Raw genomic sequence first — 22,534 nt, 5'->3', positions numbered from 1 at the left:
GTTTTGGGTTTTTTCCCAGTAAGTTTATATCTACTCTTTTCTTACTCTGTTCCAGATAAATGGCACAGTGACGGAAAATATGTCTTTAGCAGATGCAAAAACACTAATAGAAAGGTCAAAAGGCAAGTTGAAGATGGTTGTTCAGCGAGATGAACGAGCTACACTGTTGAATGTTCCTGATCTTTCTGACAGTATTCATTCTGCTAATGCTTCAGAAAGAGATGGTGAGTATAAATAAACTTGATTTCCAAAGGGAGAGAAGAATTCCCTGTATTGTGAAGAGTGAAATACCTAAGTGGGATGAGAGGGTGGGGAGGAGAGTTAGGAGTAAGCTTGTCATGTGGGTAAATTCTTGTTCGAATGTGACTGAAGTCCACACCTTCAAAAACAGTGGAGAAAAAGATACAGTTCCTATTCTTGCAGTTTGTTCTTTCAGGGAATATTAAGTTTAGCTGTTTTGAGATAATAAACATAGATTTAACATCTTCATAAAAATTCTCTGCAAAAGCTTATTTCCATTTGAGCAGGTCACACCACCATTTTAATTACAATCATTTCATGAAAAAACAACTTTTATTTAACAGACATTTCAGAAATTCAGTCGCTGGCATCAGATCATTCCAACCGATCACATGACAGGCCCCGCCGCAGTCGTTCACGATCTCCTGACCAGAGGTCAGAGCCTTCAGACCATTCCAGACATTCTCCACAGCAGCCCAGCAACGGCAGGTGACGGCAGCATTGTATTATTTTTGAATCAACTATTTAATGTGACATATAAGTGGTAGGAGTGCTTGGATTTATACAGTGTGACAAATGTGATGCAAAACTATGGTAGTTGTCATATGGCATTCTTTCTCTCAAGAGATGCAGCTGATAATGATCCAAACTTTCTTAGACTTCAGGAGAAATTTAACCCTTAACTTCAATGTTACCCATTTTTAAACATAATCTTAGAGCATGGTTGTGTGAATGACAATGTAAGTTTGATAGTGATATATGCTATTGAAGTATATGCAATTATGTTTTGGTTTTAGAAAGCAGTTAGCTACAGGCATGTTTGACATGACTAGTAGCACAGTTCCTATGGAATATCCAGCCTGGGTAAATTTGTTGAAATCTTGCTTTATTTAGGTATGGGCTTTTTATTTTCCTCACTAGCCTTCTTTAAAAGTTGTCTTATGTTTCTGAATACATTTAATTCCTACAAAATAAGGTGTATTGCACAACAGATGTAGCTTTTGGAATGTAGCTTTTAATATTTGAACTCGGTAGTGGGACATTCATGATAATTCTGAAGTAGGTAAGTAATTTTATATTAATTCAAAGAGAAATAATCTGTTGTATGGTAGTTTGGAATTTTTTCTTCTGCTATGTGAAAATTTAGTCTTGAAAAACATAAATCTGTCCTGTTTTGCATTTCCATGGTTTGGAAATGGATATTTTAATTCATTGAAATAGAATTTCAATGTTGGATTTAGGTTCTACTAAATATTTGTAAGAGAAAAGTTTACCTCGAGTGATCGTAGACTATGGAACAGAAGTTAGAATTGATCTGTTGCAAATTCAAAAATCAGAGCCTGTTTTTGAATATCTTTAGATGCTGTCAGAAATTCTGAAAAACAAATTGCAGCTGGCTATTCCATAAAACTGAGACGTTCCTGATTGGTTATTAAAAACATTTTGTTTGCCCAGGGGGAAAATCACACTTATACTGTCGAGGTTTTTAGAGTCTTCTAAGGATTAATAAAACTTCAAGACAGACATTACCTACATGTGCACCTGGCTGTGGTTATGCATTACAGACATTTTTGTGTCTTTTCCATGTATGTTGTTTGGAGGGACCACAAGGCCTGAAAGTTTGTTTTCAAGTAGGAACCCCATATTAGTGGGAAAAGCTTAAAAGCAGGATCCCAGATACAGGGATGCCCTGATTCTTCATTTTAAGTGCACACTTCTTAGCTCAGTAAAATAGCCATAAGAACTAGGACAGCTGGAATGCAGGGAGGGGTAGCTTGAATTTTACCAGCCATCTTTACATTTCTAAGTTCTTTTCACAGCATCACAGAATGGTTGAGGTTGGAAGGAACATGCAGATGTCATATTGTCCTACCCTCCTTGCTCAGGCAGGGCCACCTAGACCCAGCTTGCCAGGACTGTGTCCAGGTGCTTTTGAATAACTTCCAAGGATGGAGAGTCCACATCTTCCTTGGGCAACTTGTGCCAGTGCTTGGGCAACCTCTCAGTAAAACAGTGTTTCCTGATGTTGAGAGGGAACCTCCTGTGTTTCAGCTTGTGCCCATTGCCTCTCTTGTCCTGCCACTGAGCACCACTGAAAAGACCCTGGCTCCATCTTCTTTGCACCTTCCCTTCAGGTAGTTTGTTTTTTATATATATATAAAAGATAAAAGCCTTTTCTCCAGGCTAAACCGTCCCAGGTGTCTTCAGTCTCTCCTTAGAGGAGAAATGCCCCAGCCCCCTCATCATCTTTGTGGCCCTTCACTGGACTGTCTCCAACATGTCCATGCCTCTCTGGTACCGAGGAACTCAGACCTGGACGCAGTCCTCCAGCTACGGCCTCATCAGTGCTGAGTAGAGGGGAAGGATCACCTCTGTGACCAGCTGGCAACAGTTGGCCTGCTGCAGCCCAAGAGACCATTACAGCTGCCTTTGCTGCAAGGGCACGCTGCTGCCTTGTGTTCAGCTTGGTGTCCACCAAGACCCCCAGGTCTCTTCATGCCAAGTTGTTTTCCAGCTGCGTGGCTCTCAGCATATACTTGTGCATGGGCTTGTTCCTCCCCAGGTGCAGGACTTTGCATTTCTTGTTGAACTTCATGAGGTTCCTGTCAAACCATTTCTTCAGCCTATTGAGGTAACTTTAACTGTGGCCTAATAACTTAGGGTTTGTACAATTAGACGTCTACTTGTTCCAGAGTTTTGTCATGCTCTTAATGATTAGTAGAATCCTATTACTTAAAAAAATGAAAGTTCAGCCATAAGTTTTTCTATCTTGGACTAGATGGATTGAATTACTGCTTTCCTAAGCAGGGGCAAGCACAGTGAATGTAGAGCGCCCTTTGGCCTTTTGTGGTGTTATTTTATCCCTGTGGTGTCTGGAGGAAAATACAAGTGAGCTGTTACCGGTTTTTTCCTTTCTTTATATTAAAATCAGTTGGCCAACTCAAGGCATTCTTTAGGTGTGAAAGATCATAGTTCCATAGCTTTGGTTTTTAAGGCAGTGTTGGTAGTTCAGGATCAATGGGTGTTCTGCATCTTCTTTTTCATGTCTTGATGTGGCTGTCTAAGAATGTTTTTGTTTGTTGTTGAGAATGTTAGGTTTGAAGAAGGTTTTGTTCTGTTTGGTTTGTGTTGGGAGGTGTGTGGTTTTTTTTTTTTTTTTTGTTCTGACTCTTCCAAGGAAGGAATGAAAAAAGACAGTTTCTGGTGTTTGAGTTAAGGTGCAAGGAAAATCAATGTTTAGGAATGTTCTGCTGAACAGTTTAGAATGTCAATGAAATTGACTTTGGAGAGTTGCCTTCTTGGACATACCCTTAAATTAGGAGACATCCACAAAAATTTGATTGTGAAGGTTGTGAGGTCTCTGTAAGATTTTAAACCTTTATTTCTTGAGATGCATTTCTAGTGCAGTGTGAAAAGGGCTTGTGGAGGGAAGAAAAAATAAAAATCCATCAAAACTGAAACTATGACTGACATACCCTAGTGTTAGTTCTTTCCTGTCCTATTACAGTGGTTTAGATAGATGGTCACTTCCTCCCTATGGACTACACTGTCAGAAGAATTAAATCCTTCCTGAGAAGGAACTTTGAATTTATCTCAGCTCTGAATGCATCCGCTGTATCTACTTCATGAACAAGAGCTACCTTGGCACGGATCAACTTCCTGTTGGACATGTCCCTTTCAAGATCAGAAAATCTGGGCGCTGAGCTACATAAAGACAAACATGTTAAAAGCAACTTTTCTTTGTAGTGGTTATTTGTGCAAGTTCAAATTTGCTGTAAGATCAAATTAGTTGCAACTGCTTTGTCTTTTAAAATTTGGTAAAAAATCTGGAGGGGGGGGGAAAAAGCACTTGAGAACAACAGGCTGAGGAAGAAAAGGTGCAAAAAGTCCTCAAACTGAGCTTAAGGAGGACATAAAAAAAATGTGTTGAAGATAACGAGTCTTTACTTAGATCCTGTTCTGCCAAGTATTTATATGTTAATGTGGAGAGAAATTCCAGGGGAATCCTCTTAGTTCTTTCATACAAGCTTAACTACAGACGAAGACATCTAGGTGCACACTAGAGTACAGAAATCTACCAGCAGACTTGCTTCAGTATTGCTTTGGGATCTGGCAGACTCTTCAGTGGTGTTCCTCTTTCAGTATTCCATACTGGTATGTACACCAGTGTGCCTGCAGTTTTCCTGGGTATAGAATTTCCATAACAATTGCTATTTGAACATTCTATCAAAGCATTAAATAGCACTTGTAGTTTTCTTTAGAACGTCAGATAATGTAGAGCAACTTTGTATAATCTGTTAAGAGCTGTACTTAAAAAGCTAGAATGAACAAGAGAGGTCTCTACACCTGAAGTTGGAGAGTACTTGGCAGGGAAGTATCATATACGTTCTTTCTTACCTCTCTGGTCTTACTGCTGGCAGTAACAAGTTGTTGAGCTAGATAAGCTTTGGGTGTGACCCATCCTGAAAAGTGACATTTATAAAAGTGGCATTTTGGTGTACTAAATCGCATCTCTGGGTGGCCCTTTACCAATTGAAAGATCTCCCACTTGGGAACTCTCCTATGCTGCCTTCCTCACCTGGGTACTGAAATAGTAAAAAGGTTTTCTAATATGTTTAACACTTCAGCGAGAATGATGTAGTAGCTTGAAGAAATCCCTGTAGAGGTCATCCTTACTCCTGAAAGGATGAGGTCCACTTCTGTAATACAGTTGTCAGTTTATAGATAGTGTGAGAAATTTGTTGTTCTGTCCATTTTCAAAACAAGTAGAAAAACTGGAATATAGGACAAAAGTCAACCCTACTTGGAATGTATTTAGGAAGATGCTCTTACATCTTCTCATGCTAGACAGTTTGAGATGTGCTAAAACACATTTGGAAAGCGCCTGCATATTCATATTTTTGAAAACATTTTCTGTGCAAGCAAACATTCTAATGGTGTGTTGCAGACAATCTTTTTTGTTCTGAAGTCATAGCCACAGTTAATGGCACTAGTGTATAGCTGACTGCGTTTTGTGACTGAAGGTTATTGAAAAGTGCTTCTGTTAGGCATGCTTGGGGGAAAAAAAAAAACAACAAAACTGGGGGGGGGAAGTGACTTAAAGGGGGCCCTGACACAGCACGGATGTTGAACAATATTGGCACGGTGCACACAGTGAACAACACTTCTGTCTCCTGGGAAGTGCAGCTGTCAGTTTTTAACATGTTTCCATCATGGAGAACCAGTGACATCATCAAGTTGTGAAATATTCAGTGCTTACTAGGCAATTTAAGCAAAATCAAGAAAAATTCTACTCTCTTGCTGTTCTGTTCTGACTTTTCCTTTTTGTTCTATCACAATTGTTTCTGTTGGCTTTCTCCCATTTAAAGTTTGTTGTCTCGTATAGTGAAACTGATCTTTTGCACGCATTTCAGTTGGCAGTGTGTATTTGCCTACACACATAACAGTAGCCCAGTCTAGAAGCATATTGCTTCAGATATTTACCTGCCTCTCTTCTGTGCTATGCTCTCAGTGTCTGTATTTTACTTACTGTTCTTGAGAGCAGTTTTCTTCCTTATTTATGCTCTTTTATGATATATGCAGGTATAGAAGCAGCATAAAATTACAGTAGTTTTGGACTGTGTGGAGAGGAAATGTAAAAAGAACTTTGTCCTTGTGTAGTAACTGCAGTATTTTTGGCCTTGTTTTGAAAACAAACCAGAGATGATACTATTCTGGAATAATGCTTCTGTTAAGTGTTAGGACATGTTTGGAAAAAAGTAGAGGGGGCTCATGGGGAAATGTTCTGTAATATCTCATTAACTAGTGCTCATTACCCAAACATCTTTGTATGAGGAGGGGAATTAGTTGTAGCTTATACTACTGCAGGATTTTTTTGTTGTTTATAAGACACTTAGTATGCATTTAAACAGCTAAATGTATGTGTCCTTTTCAATGAGCCAGGAACTATTTTCAAGGGAATGAGGAGTCCAGTCATATTTTAGACTAATACTGGAAGTAAAATACATAAACTTTTAGCTTATGCACTTAATTTTATGTACAAATGAGAATATGCTGGAAATCTGAAAGAAGAATAAGGAAATTTTTTACCAGTGAAGTTAGGGAGCAAAGTAGAAGGATAAATGCTTGCTTTTCATTTTGCTAGACATAATAGTTTTAACATCATTTTAATCAGCTCTGGAAGCCCCCAAAAAGGGATTTATCTGAATAAAAAAAGGCACAAATAAGGTTTTTAAAAAATTAGGCCACTGTACTTGTTTTTACCAATGACTTCTAACAAGATGGTTGTTTACAATGCAAGGATGCCTGTGTCTTCCCAAATTGTTGTAGTGATTTGCAGTATTTTTCTGTACTCTGGGTTTTTTAGCTGCCTTCAGGCACAGTTTTAAAACTGGCAGAAGAAAGTGCTGAAAACTCTTAGTATGCCTTTGCTGAATAGCTAAATGTTGTTTCTGATGTGCTTTACTGAAGCAATGTGAAGTTTGAAACATTCTGCTTGTATTTAGATGTTTGCTATTTCTTTTATTCTTTCTCGCACATGTTGGATGAGTAGATTTGCTGGGATCTTTTTCCTAGGTCATACTTCCAACTCATGAAGTATCAGTTCTGATTAAAATAAACAGTCTTTACTCTGGATTGCTTTGGATACATTTGTCCTTTATGGAAAGTGATACTCATTATTGCCTAGTAGCACCACCTAGTTGTTGGTAGTGAAAATACTTTTCTTCCCCCTCCCTTCCTGATACAGACCTCCTTTCTGAGATGGACTTGCACCTACTGATGAAGCCATTGTTATCTTTAAGGAAGTACATTTTTTTCCCCTCCTGGCCAATTAAATCTGATACTATGTAAAAAGCTGTGATTTGTTTGAGTCTGTCTTCTCTCAAATACTTGTTATCTCCTTGCTTATTTGCTAGCTCTCAGGAATTGAACAGAAATTTTGAGCATCTTGTGACTTTTTTTAAGAAGGTACATGCTCTGGAATTACGACTTTTTGGTATATTGGTCTACTTTTGGTTTTCCAACTGATTATTTAATGTTTATCTGCTCTGACTTTTATTTACTGTTCAACAGATAGCAGTGTAACAGTTAACATTTCAACATACAGCCTATGTTCTGTTCAGGTCTGCTATGGAGGTACAGCTGGTACCTCTAACAATAGGAAAATATCTGATCTTTTGAGCTAAAGGAATGTGTTCTTTTGAGCTTTAGTTTGTTCTCATCATTTAAAGAACAAGAGATTTTTTTTATCGTCATATACGCTTTTCTTGTACACTGTATAGGAAACACATAAGAAGCAGCGAGTTGTCTTTTTACTAAAATACGTGGACGAGAAGCACTCCTGTCTTGCAGTAGCTGTGGCTTGAACGCCTCATCCTCTCTGACTGAGAAATCAGAGGCATCTTTGTGTTCTTCCTTTTATCTCTACAAAGCCCTGCCAAGAGCCACACCAGCAGCACTTGTTTTCCAGGGCAGTAGCTGTACCAAGGAGAAAATAAATTAACTTGATCACAGCAAAGCCTAAGAATTAAGTCCAAAAATGCATGACTTCTACGGGGAGGGGTGAGAAAAAGACCATTGCAACTGCTCTTCTCCCCTTCTTCCATTTGCTTCTCAATTTCTTATATAGCTTTCAGTATACAGCACATGTGTATGACTTCTGTGCTTGAAGCAGAGGGCAGTCTGTTTCACCATGTCCTTCCTCTTTTTAAGTAGCCGTATCTAGAGAAGTCCTTTATTAATATAACATTAGGGACAAAATGCTCAGATTTAGAAATGGTAACAGTTATTGATAATGTCATAGTCTAAGAAAAAACAGTGTTAAATAGCACTTGGTAATTCCTTGTCCACCAAACCTGGACTTTGTGAATGAAAGGATTTATTCTTTAGTCTTAGTAGACCAAAGTCATAGAAACAATTCTATATGCAGAGTGGAATCTTTTTTTTCTAATATAGTCTTCGAAGCAGAGAAGATGAGAGAATAACTAAACCAGGAGCTGTCTCTACACCTGTAAAGAATGCAGACGATATTTCTAAAACTGTGGAAGAGGTGGCAGTCGAAAGAACTGAAAAACAAACTCCACCACTCCCAGGTAAAAACATTAAATATATATATATATAAAAATTATGTATGTTGTTGAGAATGGATGACCAGTAAAGATTTTATACCATTGCATATTTGTGGAATGATTTCTAAAGTTTTGAGTCAGACCAAGTCCTAATTATTTTTATTTCTGAATACGATCAGTCTTTGTAACTGTAACCCCATTTATATCTTAGTTTCAGTCCTGAAAACACAAGCTGTGAGGTCTGCCAATTATACAGGGGTCAAACTTCAGTGTTTAGAGCTGTATTTATAGGTGATGGTTGTAAAGAGTTTTTTGTCCTGATTTCTCAAGCAAGGTCAAAATCTGTCATCTCTTTTTCTGAGAGTCAATCAGTAAACTGGTTCTTTTGGGTTACGGTAGCAGACTGTATTTAAACAAGGGTGTAGCTAAGCCTGTTTAGAACTACTGTTCCAAAGACACAACTGAAACCACTCTGAAATGCTTTGTTACTGTAGCACTTACTACAGTCATGGACCAAGAAAGCATTTTAACAAGTGCAGTACAACTAATAAAACTGGAACAAAATCTCCTTCCTTTTTTCCAAAAGGGAAGAATAAGCTTAATGGCAGCAGATAAAAGCCAGTTGGTATAAAAAAGAAAGAAAGAACATAAGATTATATGGTGCCAGGACACTGTTCTAGGCAGGCTGACTTAAGATTGTTGTTTACAGACTGAGACACTTGTGGAGAAAGGGGGAGCTATGCAGATGGTTTAGAGGGAGCTTTTCTTGAAAGACTGGATAGAGTGAGAAAAAGCACATTCCAGCTTGAAAATATTTGAAGACTTAAGGGATGAGCAGTGATACTTCTGCATGTAGTATTCGTTAGCTTGGTGACAAATTGGAAGAGTTATGATGTTGATAGGCTCTGAAAGATCTTGAAAATGAGAACAATAGATTATCTGATGCAGCAGACGTGATTAAAAATTGTCATAGGAGGTGACCTTTTGCAGTGGTGTTATGAAAAGATGCAAATGAGCTAAGTTTATTTTTGCCAAGATAAAAAAAGGGTGTGGTAGTGAGATTAGAAAGATGAATTCTGTAGAAGATAAATAATTGTCATAATACAAAGCTAGCCAGGATAGGAGACCCTTGAGATGGTTCTTAATCCAGAGTAATGTAGTAATAATTGGTTTGAGGGACTGGCAAGCAAGTAATAAGTACTGTGGGGGTTTTGTTGGTTAGTGAGGAAGAAGAAATGCTCTGTTCTTGAGTGAATGGGAAGAGGCACATGGAAACACTTAGTTTGGATGGGAGGACATGCAGGCCAGTATGTAAAGATAACATTTAATTTAGTATCTGCAGATAAAATTAACTTGCTGTAATACATAGTCTGAGATAATAAGGTGCAATAAAGGGCATAATCCTTTAACAGCCTCACAGAAAGCTCTAGGGAAATTAGGATCTTTCAAAGACTGTAATGAAAATGTGGTTAGAAAAGTAGTTGGCGAATTCTGTGACAGTTTGCTGCTTAGACTAAGGGCGAGATGACTGTCATGGTTGATTGTGTCAAGGGAGGGTGGAAGGAGAGTATTTGTTCAGGGGGATCATCAGAGGCTTAGGCTAGGAAAGGGTCACTAAAGACTTAAAATGATGTTTTACTATATGGTAAGGACAAAAATCTGCCAACCTAAAGGCATGCAGCAGTAGTTCAAGTGTTTGTGGTATTTTCATTTCCAAAATTGAATTCTTGAGGGAAGAGAGCCAATGGAAAATGAGCAAGTTAAGTCAGATAAATCAAGGTGAGAAACAGCAGGGTTGAAGGAGGTTTTGTGAGCATGGAGCCTTCTAGTTCTTGTCGTTTTATGGTGTTCAGAGTACTTAATGAAGTACAAAGGAAGTCTTGGGATATTTACTGAAGTAATAATTAGGCCAGTAATCATGCTGCTTTGAATGGCATGGTGAGTGTGTCTTCTAAGTTTCTAGTATTTGACTTTCAGCTTTAAGTCAGTTTAAGTACAGTAGAGGAAGGCTACTGAAGAAGTCATAAAGCTCTTAAGTTAAGCTTTACTTTCTCATCTTTAAATGACCAAACGGACACTTGAAATCTTTTGATATTTTAATAGAACCAAAGCCAGTGTATGCACAAGGAGGTCAGCCAGATGTGGATTTACCAGTCAGTCCATCCGATGGTCCTTTACCCAATTCAACCCATGAAGATGGAATGCTACGGTAATGTAACTTTAAACTCTATTCAAAATCTGTCTGGTCCTTGAGCAAACCAAGTTTTTATGCAAGGTGATAAATAACCTGTATAAATGGTCTGATGTAAAGTCCAGTGTGCTGACCTGATGCTTCTGTTCAGAAATATTAGGATGAAGGCTTCAGGTTTATTCCTGAGCCTTGTTGGCACTTATATTGTGTAATATACCATTTTTAAATCTATTAATTTTCTATGGAAATGAGCAGTTACAATGATCAACTGCTGATAAGAATTTGTGGTGTTTTATCTCTCCCTGGGCACCCTCACGTCTCCTGCCCTGTCCACGTCTCCAGAAGGAGGAGAGATACTGTAGCATGTTCTCTTCCTTTCATTATTCATTGCTCTCCAATTATTAAGGTGACTGCAGAAATGTGCAAAGTCATGATGTGGAAATGAGCGTACTTCAACCATGATCTCCTTTAGGGACATGAGTGTGCATGAGAATAGATTCTAGTTTGGTTTCATCTCAAATTCATCCTAATCTCTTTAGAGCCAAAATAGATCTATATGCCAGCACAGTCCTTTTAATAGGAGGAACAAGTTTGGAAGAGTGTGTCAAAGTGCCTCACTTAAATCACTGTATGAGCATAAGACAAACAAACCCCACTAAACAAGTAAATACAGGTGGGTTTTTCAAAGTGCTGCTAATGAGTGGGTTGTAATGCTGCAGTTGATAAGCAGTTAACGGTATGCATAGCATAATATCATCTAATTTAAACAATAGGCTAATTGGTTCTTTGCATGTGTTCAGTCTCAAATTACCAAGATATTTTACGCTATTACACTTCTAAGTGGAATATTTTCTAAATCTCCAGGCCAAGCATGAAACTGGTAAAATTCAGAAAAGGAGACAGTGTGGGCTTGCGACTAGCAGGTGGCAACGATGTTGGTATATTTGTAGCTGGTGTTCTGGAAGACAGCCCTGCAGCAAAAGAAGGATTAGAGGAAGGAGACCAGATTCTCAGGGTATGTCAGAACCAATAACAGTACAAATGTTTTGTTGTACCAAAGTAGGTTTTCCTTCTGTATTGTTGAATATATTGCCTTTGTAGTTCATACAGATTTTTTTTTCTGTATGTACTTACTAGATAATAGCAGCAAAATCTCCTATTACTGTACTGTTGCTAGGAAGATTAGTAAGTTTTACTTATAATTTCTTAGACTAATTCAGTTGATGAAGTTGTTTGGTTTTTTTAACTGTTGAGTCACTAAATTGACAGAGGGCTCTGTATGTTATTAATGTTTAGAAGTGCTCCATAGTATTGAGCTAAAGAATATAAAATGAAGAACTACCTATTATTCTGGAAGCTATGCTTTTATCAAGAAATAAAGTGAGACTATTTAAAGGTACAAGGTACATCTTCAGATACATGCGCTTGGTGTGTATGTATGAAACAAAATCATAGCAAGAAATTGATTTAAATTTCCCATTATAAAGTTAAATCTCTGTTGTAATGTTGTATGCTAAATCAAACTGATTACTTCATTGATACCAGGTAAATAACGTAGACTTCACAAATATCATCAGAGAAGAAGCTGTCCTTTTTTTGCTTGATCTTCCGAAAGGTGAAGAAGTAACCATTTTGGCACAGAAGAAAAAAGACGGTAAATATTTGTATATTGGGAGCAATGCAGTAGACTGCTTGGAACAGCACAAAAAGTATAGCAAATGATGACTAACTTCTGCCTCGCAGGAAATTGGCACCTTATGAAGAATGTTAACCTTGCGCTAACACCACATTTTTGACTGTGAAAGTTGAATTTATGTTGGTAGAGTTTTCTATTAATAGTTATGCTGCTTAAAATAGAGCAGCCCTGAGACATTAAGGCTTCTTGAAGTAATACTGTATATTTTAAAACAAGGAGAATTAAGGTGAGGCACTGCTTTGAGTAATTCTTGTGAGCAATAGGACATCACTTGAACTTACGTAACACTATATTTTGCGGTTTCTTTTTGTTTTTTCAGTTTATCGTCGCATTGTTGAGTCTGATGTAGGGGATTCTTTCTATATCAGAACTCATTTTGAATATGAAAAGGAATCTCCTTATGGACTAAGTTTCAACAAAGGTGAAGTGTTCCGGGTGGTGGACACTCTGTACAATGGCAAACTGGGTTCATGGCTGGCAATTCGAATTGGCAAGAATCATAAGGAAGTTGAAAGAGGTATCATACCTAACAAAAACAGGTACGATCTAAAAATACTTAAATTGCTGTCTGAAAACTGCAGTTTTAAATTCTACATCTGTAATGAATGATTTGACTTGTCTGCAGGACACTACTTTATAGAACTGTTCAGTCAGAAGAAGTGACAAAGTGTTAAAACAAATTGAAGTTAAATATCTGATCTGTGGATTTGCTTTTGACTCTTGTGCAGTCCACAGTAAAACTGAAAACTTTCTTTTCAGTACTAGAGACAAGGCTACAAAAGTTTCAGCAATGTGATATCAGCCTCAGTAGTTCAATCTTGTACTTTCTAATACAGACACAGTGGAAGCTTGATTCAGCAGGTGATAGTGGTTTTTGGAAGTATAAGCTTGCTAGTCAAGCATTACTTCAGAAGCTGACTTGATAACTGGTTGGGATTTGTTGTCATCTTAGAGCTGAGCAACTAGCTAGCGTACAGTACACACTTCCAAAGACAGCAGGAGGAGATCGAGCGGATTTTTGGAGATTCCGAGGTTTGCGTAGCTCAAAAAGAAATCTCCGAAAAAGCAGAGAAGATCTTTCTGCCCAACCCGTTCAGACAAAGTTTCCTGCCTACGAAAGAGTTGTTCTTCGGGAAGGTACGGCTTTATTCTTACTGTTGCAGGCTAACAGGTTTGTGTGGTTTGCTTTGTATTACCTATGTGTTTAAGAGTAGCTTGCATTTGTTCTAAGTAATCAACATATTTTGACTTTTTTTTTCCCCTTGAATTTTAGCTGGGTTCCTCAGACCTGTAACCATTTTTGGTCCAATAGCTGATGTTGCACGGGAGAAACTTGCTAGAGAAGAACCAGATATCTTTCAAATTGCAAGTAAGTGTGAGATCAGGCTTTTCTGTAGTTACAAAATAGTCAACTTTTGCTAGGTTGTTCGTTTCTACATTCTTTAGTTGTTAACATGTTTAACAAGATGTTGACAATGTAAAGGTGCAGACTAAATGTAAGCTCTTTCACTGTTTGGTTGCTGATAACTCTCTGAAGGTAAAAGTAATATTAGTTCTATTGATAGCCGCCTTAAATTTCATTTTAATTCAGTACCCTATTAGCCTATTTCTAAGTGCTTTTCTAAAGATGATGTGACTTTTATGGCCAAATTGGTGGGTACGCTTTCATGTATTATTTTGAAGTAGGAAGTGTGTCTTCAATCTGAATTGACAATTTGAGCTGTGAAATGGTTTGTTATGCATTAATAAGGGAATGTAGAATATGTTGTAAACTTACAACAGATTTTTACTGTCCTCTTTACCAGAAAGTGAACCAAGAGATGCTGGTACTGACCAACGTAGTTCTGGCATTATTCGTCTTCACACTATAAAACAGATAATCGATAGAGTAAGTCTATTATTGTTGCTGTACTTTAACACAAGAGGAGTGAAACTGGTATCATCAAGTAAAGTGTTGGGTGGTTTAAATGTAGAAGAATAGCTGAAGAGTGTGTTTGCTTTAAAAATAACTTTCTCATCTTTCTATTGGTTAATTAAAAAAATAATAATCTACCACCCTTTTCCTTCTCCATGATAACTGCAGCCTTAAAGCAATTCTAGGCTTTGTTCCAGGGAGTGTTGTCCTCTTTCCATTAATACTGTTTTAAGCTGCTTCCTCTTCCACTTAAAGCCACGGTGTGACATTACAGCTAGAAATTGTTGCTTTATTTATGGAGTCATTAGTTTTTCCCCACCCCAATTTAAAAATTAGTAACTTGACGTCATTTTTTGTGTGCGAGGTCTAGGGGAAAGGGTCGTTCAATCTCACTTCCTTAATATCCTTAAAACTTATGACATTAGTTCATGTTATGAGGCTCTACTCCTCAATTTTTTATTTCGTTACTTAAAAACAAACTGCAAGCCTTTCAGATGCCCAAGTGGTGGTGGAGGGGGGGACCTATTCTAGCAGCCAACTGGGGATACTGCGTGCTGTGTGCTTGAGATAATCTTGCACTGGATGAAAGCTGGCCAAGTTCTTGCATTCAGAGTGGATTTGGGATTTGATGTTTGATTTTTTTTTTGGTTGTTTTTTTTAAAGGAAGATGGAGGTGTGTAATGAGACTAGGTCTTGTGTTTCAGTCTTTACTTTTTTCCTATTAGCAGAATACTAATAGGAAACATTTTTAGTGCCTGATTACTTTGAGGAGATTTTTTTTTTCTTAACTAGGGAGTTAAATACTAAAAAGTTCATAGTTTTGTAGTCAGTCCTACAGTTCAAAATGTACATGCCTGTGTAGCCTCATATTGGAATTGGTTTCGTTTCTATTATTTAAATATTAAAAGAATTTAAATCAATACTTTGAAACAATGAACTCTGTAAAGGTAATACAAAATAAATTTGAGGATGTTTAAAAAAATAAATCTAGTATATAAGTGATTCACTTTCTTGCTTCTTTCCTTTTTATCACAACAGGACAAACATGCTTTATTAGACGTCACTCCTAATGCAGTGGACCGTCTGAATTATGCCCAGTGGTATCCTATTGTAGTGTTCCTAAATCCTGATTCTAAGCAGGGTGTAAAGACTATGAGAATGAGACTGTGCCCAGAATCAAGAAAAAGTGCCAGAAAACTGTATGAAAGAGCTCACAAGCTACGCAAAAATAATCACCATCTCTTTACAAGTGAGTAATTAGAAATAGTCATCCAGTTTATTTGAGAGGGAGGTGGAGGTGGGGTGAGAGTAACTTTTTCCTCCAGATTTTCCTGCAAATGGACCAAGTCAAGCAGTTGTTGACTTGTTCAGGCTCCCCCATTCAATAACCAGTAGTTCATTGATGTGTGTGTTGTTTGCACAAACTTAAAGCAATCTGAAACATCAAAATTACATTTCTAATAATCAGGTGGCTTTGCAGGATCATCAGCCAAAATCAAACATTTGAATAAACAGGAAGATGATGTATTTCTTTTTTTCTTTAGTCTGGCTAAACTGAAGCCTCACTTTATTCTAAGCTACTGTTAAGTTAGTATTTCCTATGGGATAAAATGTCCCAAACAACATCAGGCCTTAAGGTTGCTTTGCATACTAATGTTTACATTACTATTTATATCTCATAGTTTTAACCTACTGGTTTGTATTGCTTTTATTACTGGTAGTACAGATCCTTCTCATAGTTCTGTAAAAATCATAAGTCAAACTAACCTGCTGTACTTCTAGCTACCATTAACTTGAATTCAATGAATGAAGGATGGTATGGAGCTCTAAAGGAAGCAATTCAGCAACAACAGAACCAACTAGTGTGGGTTTCAGAAGGAAAGGTAAGAAATAATATGTCTGGGGAGAAATGACAAAACTGTATTTGAGAGGGTTTTTTATTCTTTCATACTGCTATTACAGATGTGGGCAGATACTTGTGGAATGAAGTTTGTTTTCCTTTTTTCCTCCTCATTTTAACTGTCATTTTAAGATCTAATGCAGTAATGCTTCATGCCTGCTCAAAACTAATTTGTCCCTGCATTAGTGCAGTTATTCTGTTAATGAGGGCTGTACAGTTGTCCTTGGGTATGTAGCAGTGTAACAAATGAGAGCATTTGCCCATTGCCACTGTTAACTGGGGGATATATTATTGCTTTGAAGACTGTGGGGATTGGATGCTTTTTCGTGAAGGAACTTCCAGGTGTTCTGCTGCATTGGTACTAGGGGCTGGGATTGCCTGATGATGAGGTCTGTCTTTTTTTCCTTAATAGAAAAGCAAGTGGCATATTCATGTTCCTTCCAGCCTTTGAGAACTGTGTTCTCTGTTTTGAGAACATAGGTACAAAATCACAAGTTAGTATTCTTTGTTCCCCACTAAAACTCCCCTTGCCTTCTCAAGCTGCATGTTGTACTATGCACATTAGATCCATCCTCTTGAAGAACTAATATCAAGCAAAATGCCAACTACAAGTAAGCAAATGATGAATCAGCTATTGCTACATGGGGTTTAATATTTTGATGGTCTGTTTCTGTTCAGACTGAGTTCCTTTCACCTCCTTGTATCTACCTTCAAGCTAGTGATTCCCATATCATAATATTGCTTTGAAGTACAGCTTTGTATCTGTTTGAACACTTTGATATCCGGGAACACTATGCACTATCCCCTCCCTTACGCTGACAGTCATCTGACCCCTTAGTAACATGATATAAAGAGCTAGGCTGCAGAAAAGGCTTTTAGGTGTAAGCTTAACACCTTCAACAATTGAAACCTGATTTCTCTTGCCCTGTGATATTCAGAATTCTTGAATTCTCATACTGGTGCTGTGTTGCTGCATTTGGAATATAACTAACTTTTTAAACTACCAGACTTTCTGTCGGGGTTCAGAACAAGATAGATGCATTCCATTTGTTCACTTAATCACAAAAAAATTTCCTAGCTTTACATTGCAAGAAGGACGTTCTTTAAAAGGTATCTCAGTAAATGTATACTCTAATTTTGTTTGACACAGGCAGATGGTGCTACAAGTGATGACCTTGATTTACATGATGACCGCCTTTCTTACCTCTCAGCTCCTGGTAGTGAATATTCTATGTACAGCACAGACAGTAGACACACATCTGATTATGAAGACACAGATACAGAAGGGGGTGCTTATACTGATCAAGAACTGGATGAAACTCTGAATGATGAGGTTGGGACTCCTCCTGAATCTGCTATTACACGTTCTTCTGAACCTGTTAGAGAGGATTCTTCTGGAATGCATCATGAAACTCAAACTTACCCTACTTACGCATCTCAAGCTCAGCCACAGCCAAATCTCAGAATAGATTCTTCAGGATTTAAAGCAACTACTTCTCAGCCGGTAAGAAAGTAACTTTATACAGACCACTATATGGTTACATCAGGTTGCAAGTTCTCTGAGACGAGAAATCTGTGTTTATAGTCTTGCTTACCAGTATTGTGAGTGCATACAAGAATCTGTCAACAGCAATAATATGTTATAATGAACTGGAGAATCAGCTTGCCCTACTTGTTTTAGTGACTCATTCTGACAGGAGGGGTATGGAAGTACCATTCTACTTTGATTAAATGTTTTGCTTTTTTAATCTTCAGCATAATGAATTTCTGGAAGTGCTAGTGCATGATACTTTCAGTACATTTCATTCTGCATCTAGCTGCGTTGATCAAAGCATCATTTAAATTATTTTAAGATAAAGTCATACAGTGATAGTGGTATATTTAAAATATTTTAAACACTTCACAGAAAGCAGAAGCCTCACCTGCAGTCCCTTACCTTTCCCCGTCGCCTGAATCAAACCCTGCAACCTCATCAACCTCTGCAGTAAATGCTAATGTAAGCCTGACTAATGTCAGACTGGAGGAGCCTACTGCTGCTCCTTACAACTCTTATCAACCACAAGCGGCCCCCTTAAGAACATCAAGTACTGAGGGAGCTCATATAGTCCTAAGAGATCAAGAGCCATCATCCTTATCGCCGCATATAGATCCAGCAAAGGTACCTGTGCCACATTGTTGCGCTGATTTCCTGCTGTACATCAAGCTAGCACATGAGCTTTTTGATTTGCCCTTATTTGGAAAATTCCTTCTAATTTTTTTTCCTGTAAGAGATCATGCAGGTCACAAAACCCCAGTGCACCTGAATTGCTAAGCATCATCTAACGTTTTGTGTGCATGGCTTCAGACTATATACTTTTCACTTCTCAAAAAGATTACATTTTTTAAAAAAGGCTGCATTCTGTATTTTGATTTTACTTTATGCGTGATTCTCTTTAGCTTGTCAGCGTTCTGCTGTTTATTAATGAGGCCTTGAGAAAAATACGTTATTTCCTTAAAATGAAACTAGATCTTTGTATACTTTAAATCATGCCAAATCCTTGATCATGAATACGAATCCAGTTTGTTGGGTGACTTTATATACTTCCCCAGCAATGCTGGAACTAACTTAAATATGTAAATTGATTTACTTCTACTCTTCCCACCCCCTGCAAAAAAGCGTGTCCCCCGCCCACCCTCCAACACCAGACCCTAAAGATGAGAGACTATTACCTTTGTCTTTCACTTTTAATCTGCTTATGTGTGTTTGTTTAAAAATAAGACTGGATACGACTGGAAGGGATCTCCTGAATCACCAATTTCAGCTTCCTGTGATTGCAAACAACTGCATCAAATTCTGCTTTAAACAAAATTAAAGCCAATATTTAAAACTTAGGTTTGTTTAAAATATTACATTTCAAATGTAGCTGCAGTTACTCTTCACTTTCACTGGAAAGTATGCCTCTCTCTTTAACAGGTATACCGAAAGGATCCATATATTAACGAAGAAGCATCCAGGCAAAGCTATCTCTTAAAACAGCCACCAATTAATCACCCAGTACAGAGACAGGAAAGAGACCCAAATCTGATCTATGAATCCCAGGCTCAGTATGCAGAAAAACAACCGAGTAGGGACTATGAACAGTCAACATATAGGTATGATTCTACAAACTATGTCGATCAATTTTCTCGTGGTTATGACCCTCGCCTACATTATGATGACCGTGTGCCTCCCTATGAGGAGCACTGGGCATATTATGATGAAAAACAGCCCTACAACCAAACAAGAACAGCTTACGAAAACCAGCCTCCTAGAGATCTTGATTCCAGACAAAATATAGAAGAGAGCACAGAACGCAGCTATTACCCAGCACAACCTCGTTTTGAGGAACCCCCTGTAATGAGCTATGATGGCAGACCCCGCTATGAGCATGCACCTAAAAACTTCAGCTTACCACAAGTGCGATACGAAGATCAACATACTGTTGGATATGACACGCATGGCAGATACAAACAAGAAGCTCAGCCGTACCAGTCAGCCATATCGCGATCTCCTGAACCGAAGCAGTACTTTGATCCACATATAAGGAGCTATGAACAAGGTCCTCCTCAAGCTTATAATGCTAAAGCTGGACAATACGAGCATTCTCATAACACTTCAGGTGTTTCTCTTCCTCCACCCCCTTCATCACAAACCAAACCAGAAGTTTTGCCTTCTAACAGTAAACCACTGCCTACACCGCCATCTCTAGCAGAGGATGAAGAAGATCCAGCCATGAAACCACAGTCTGTGCGGAGTAGGGTTAAGATATTTGAAAGAAGAAGATCACCATCTTTAGAAAAAATGAAGGACTCAAGTGATACATCAGCTGTCAAGGTAAGTAATTTGAGTTTGTTTTTTTCGTTCTTCCTTTTTGCTAGTGAGGCTGCATTGTAACAAATAAAATACTGTTTTAGAAAGAAAGCTTTACTGCTTGTGGAATAGCCTCTTAACAACCTAATTGCAGTATGTTTTAAAAGCAGATGTTGTAAACTTCCGTGAAAACTCTGAAGAGGATCTTAACATGCCGAGAACTCTTCCAATTCATCTTCTGCTAGTATTTAATTCTGTTTTTCCCTTTTGGGAAAGGGGAGGGCAGCCTGAGTTTTCTTACTCAAGAAGTGCTGTATCTTTCTAAAATGTTAGAATCTAAAAGAATATGCTGTGCTTTTCTTTACAGCCTCCAGAACTAGCACCTAAGCCTGCACTCACAACTGCGAGTGGTCCAAAACCAACTTCTCAAAGCCAGTACGAACACGACAAAACAACTTACAGGTAGATGCACAACAGATTGATTAAATTTTAGTTTTCAATACAAGATTAGACTATTCAGAAAACGCATCTTAGTGTTTCAAATTGGAAACTGCAGAGTGGAGGGTCGGAGCGTGTCAATGATTTCTGTGTCAAGGCAGGGCATAAAGTCAGTTCTCATGGACACGATTGCTGAGAAGCAGGGGAAGGACACAATATGCTTTTTCTGCATTTTCAATGAAAACACTTGGCAAAAAGTAAGATGGAGATATTGGATATGTTTAATTGAGATAATTGGAAATTAAAGCAAAAGGGAAAAGGTAAGGTAAAAGGGAAATAAGGATTTTCTTTATGCTGTGTCACAGCTAATTTCCATGCAATATAGGTTAAAAAGACAAGGTGTGTAATTATAAGAATTACATTTTGGTTGCTTTATTACTAGGTACGTTATAAAACAGGATTTTAATTCGGGTACTTATGCTTGTTCAGCTGTGCAAGACAACTGTGTGTTATTACTCTTGGTTAGGGCCCCAGAACCACAGAGACCTCAAGTGAAGCCACCTGAAGATATTGTACGTTCAAATCATTATGATCCTGAAGAAGATGAAGAGTATTATAGAAAGCAGCTCTCATACTTTGATCGCAGGAGTTTTGAAAATAAGCCATCTGCACAGGTTCCTGCCAGCCATCATTCTGAGCCCACTAAACCAATACATTCGCAGAATCAGCTGAATTTCACCAATTATTCTAAGTAAGTTTTGCAGATTTCCTTTTTTAATTTGAAAAAGGAGGGAGGCATATAGGACTAATACAGAAGTTCTGCCTCAGTCAATGGAATTCCAGGGTTCATGGTATCTAACTGAAATTATTTTGTATTCATAAAATCAATGTCTCTGTTTTAGATGTAGCTTTAGTTTGAAAACACATAACTGCATAACTTTTTATTTTGGTAAATTTGTGTATTTGTTAAGATTTATGTAGGTTTTAGGACCTATGTTACTACTTTTGCTTACCGCTTACTAACAGAACATAACAAAGTATTTCCTTAGTCCAACTAATCCTGAGTGCTTAAACATCTTTCAAAGCAGAAGTTTTGATATATTCCAGTTCCACATGCATGTATTCTGCAGACAGGCTTTGTACATGTTAGCCACGTTTGATGTTAGGAAACAGCCTTTAGGGAATACTGCTGAGGGCAGAATTTAATCTGTTGATGGAAACATCTGTTTCCTGTATTGTTCTGCTTCCTTGATTTGGAACATTTTGATACAGAAATTGTGTGAAAGCTCATATACAGATTTAGCTCAGGTAAAGAACTGGCTATCTTGGAGGATACTTACACAGACTTTGTGACTAGTGTCCACAGTTACCTAAACTTCCAAAATTTATTTTAATTCAAACCATAACAATGTGTTTGTAGCTGTTACTGTGAAGAGCTACTTGGCTTGGTGTATGCTGGGCTGAGGATTGGGCATTTTTGAAGGCTTCGGTTGCATTCCTGCTTGAAACTTGGACTATCCAGGTCAAGCTGAAAATCTGGCAACCATAATGTAAATGAGGTCTTCAGATTGAAATAATAAACTAGCTTGCTGAAGTTGTACAGTGTGAAGTGTATATGCAAGCTGTCTTTCATGTACTTGGTACACTGTGTTCCAGAGCTTGTCTTAAAGGATTTGAGCTGAGAGTTGGCAATCCTGTTCTTATTTGTATAATGTTGTCTATCATCTCCAATGTCTTCCTCTGTGAACTGAGAATATTGTAATCTTTCCAAAAGCTTGATAGGTTTTAAAGTAGTCACTGTTTTTTCTAATCAAGAAGTCTACATATGGTAACCAGTTACTATTTTACTCTTTTATATGTTAAGGAAGGAATGTGTAACGGAGGAAGGCAAGTAGTAATCTGTAACCAGTTCTGATTCTCAGTCAAGGGTGTGTTTTATCTTTCCTTTTCACTTGCCCTGTGTCTTCTGGTGGAAGGATGGGGGTATATCTGTCCTGCTCTCTGGGCATCATAGGAAGAGACCTAAAAACCAAGTCTTGGCTGGCCTCATAATGCATTCCGGTAGCTTTCAGAGTTATGTTCCCATGTACAAAAAAACCAAGGCTACCCATAGATAGTCTGTTTTGATCTGCAAGCATGGACTACGTTGCCATTGTAAGTGCACGTAATGTTTTGGGAGAAACGTTGTAAGCTTCCAACAAGTAATTGTGAAGATTGTAAAATATTCTTCAATTGGAGAGCTTTGTAAGCTTTCGT

General features: G+C 37.9%; 1 protein-coding gene across 6 annotated transcripts in view; it reads left to right on the top strand.

Moving 5' to 3' along the window:
• TJP1 (tight junction protein 1) overlaps nt 1-22,534 on the top strand; it is a 165,563-nt gene that overhangs the window by 128,970 nt on the left and 14,059 nt on the right. For 4 of the 6 annotated variants that reach the window (XM_075765119.1, XM_075765118.1, XM_075765117.1 and 1 more), the window contains 17 exons: nt 56-224; nt 585-729; nt 8,197-8,333; nt 10,413-10,518; nt 11,365-11,515; nt 12,046-12,154; nt 12,516-12,735; nt 13,149-13,333; nt 13,470-13,565; nt 14,002-14,084; nt 15,150-15,360; nt 15,894-15,994; nt 17,162-17,515; nt 17,918-18,169; nt 18,965-19,864; nt 20,208-20,302; nt 20,805-21,029. In XM_075765119.1, coding sequence (XP_075621234.1) covers nt 56-224; nt 585-729; nt 8,197-8,333; nt 10,413-10,518; nt 11,365-11,515; nt 12,046-12,154; nt 12,516-12,735; nt 13,149-13,333; nt 13,470-13,565; nt 14,002-14,084; nt 15,150-15,360; nt 15,894-15,994; nt 17,162-17,515; nt 17,918-18,169; nt 18,965-19,864; nt 20,208-20,302; nt 20,805-21,029 — 3,539 coding nt within the window. The remainder of the gene's footprint in view (nt 1-55; nt 225-584; nt 730-8,196; nt 8,334-10,412; nt 10,519-11,364; nt 11,516-12,045; nt 12,155-12,515; nt 12,736-13,148; nt 13,334-13,469; nt 13,566-14,001; nt 14,085-15,149; nt 15,361-15,893; nt 15,995-17,161; nt 17,516-17,917; nt 18,170-18,964; nt 19,865-20,207; nt 20,303-20,804; nt 21,030-22,534) is intronic. The other 2 variants (XM_075765123.1, XM_075765122.1) reach the window with 1 other exon arrangement.

Source organism: Balearica regulorum, chromosome 12 (genome assembly GCF_011004875.1).
Source record: "Balearica regulorum gibbericeps isolate bBalReg1 chromosome 12, bBalReg1.pri, whole genome shotgun sequence".
NCBI lineage: Eukaryota > Metazoa > Chordata > Aves > Gruiformes > Gruidae > Balearica > Balearica regulorum.
The sequence above is the reverse complement of the archived record's forward strand: the minus strand, read 5'-3'. Positions and strand labels throughout refer to the sequence as shown.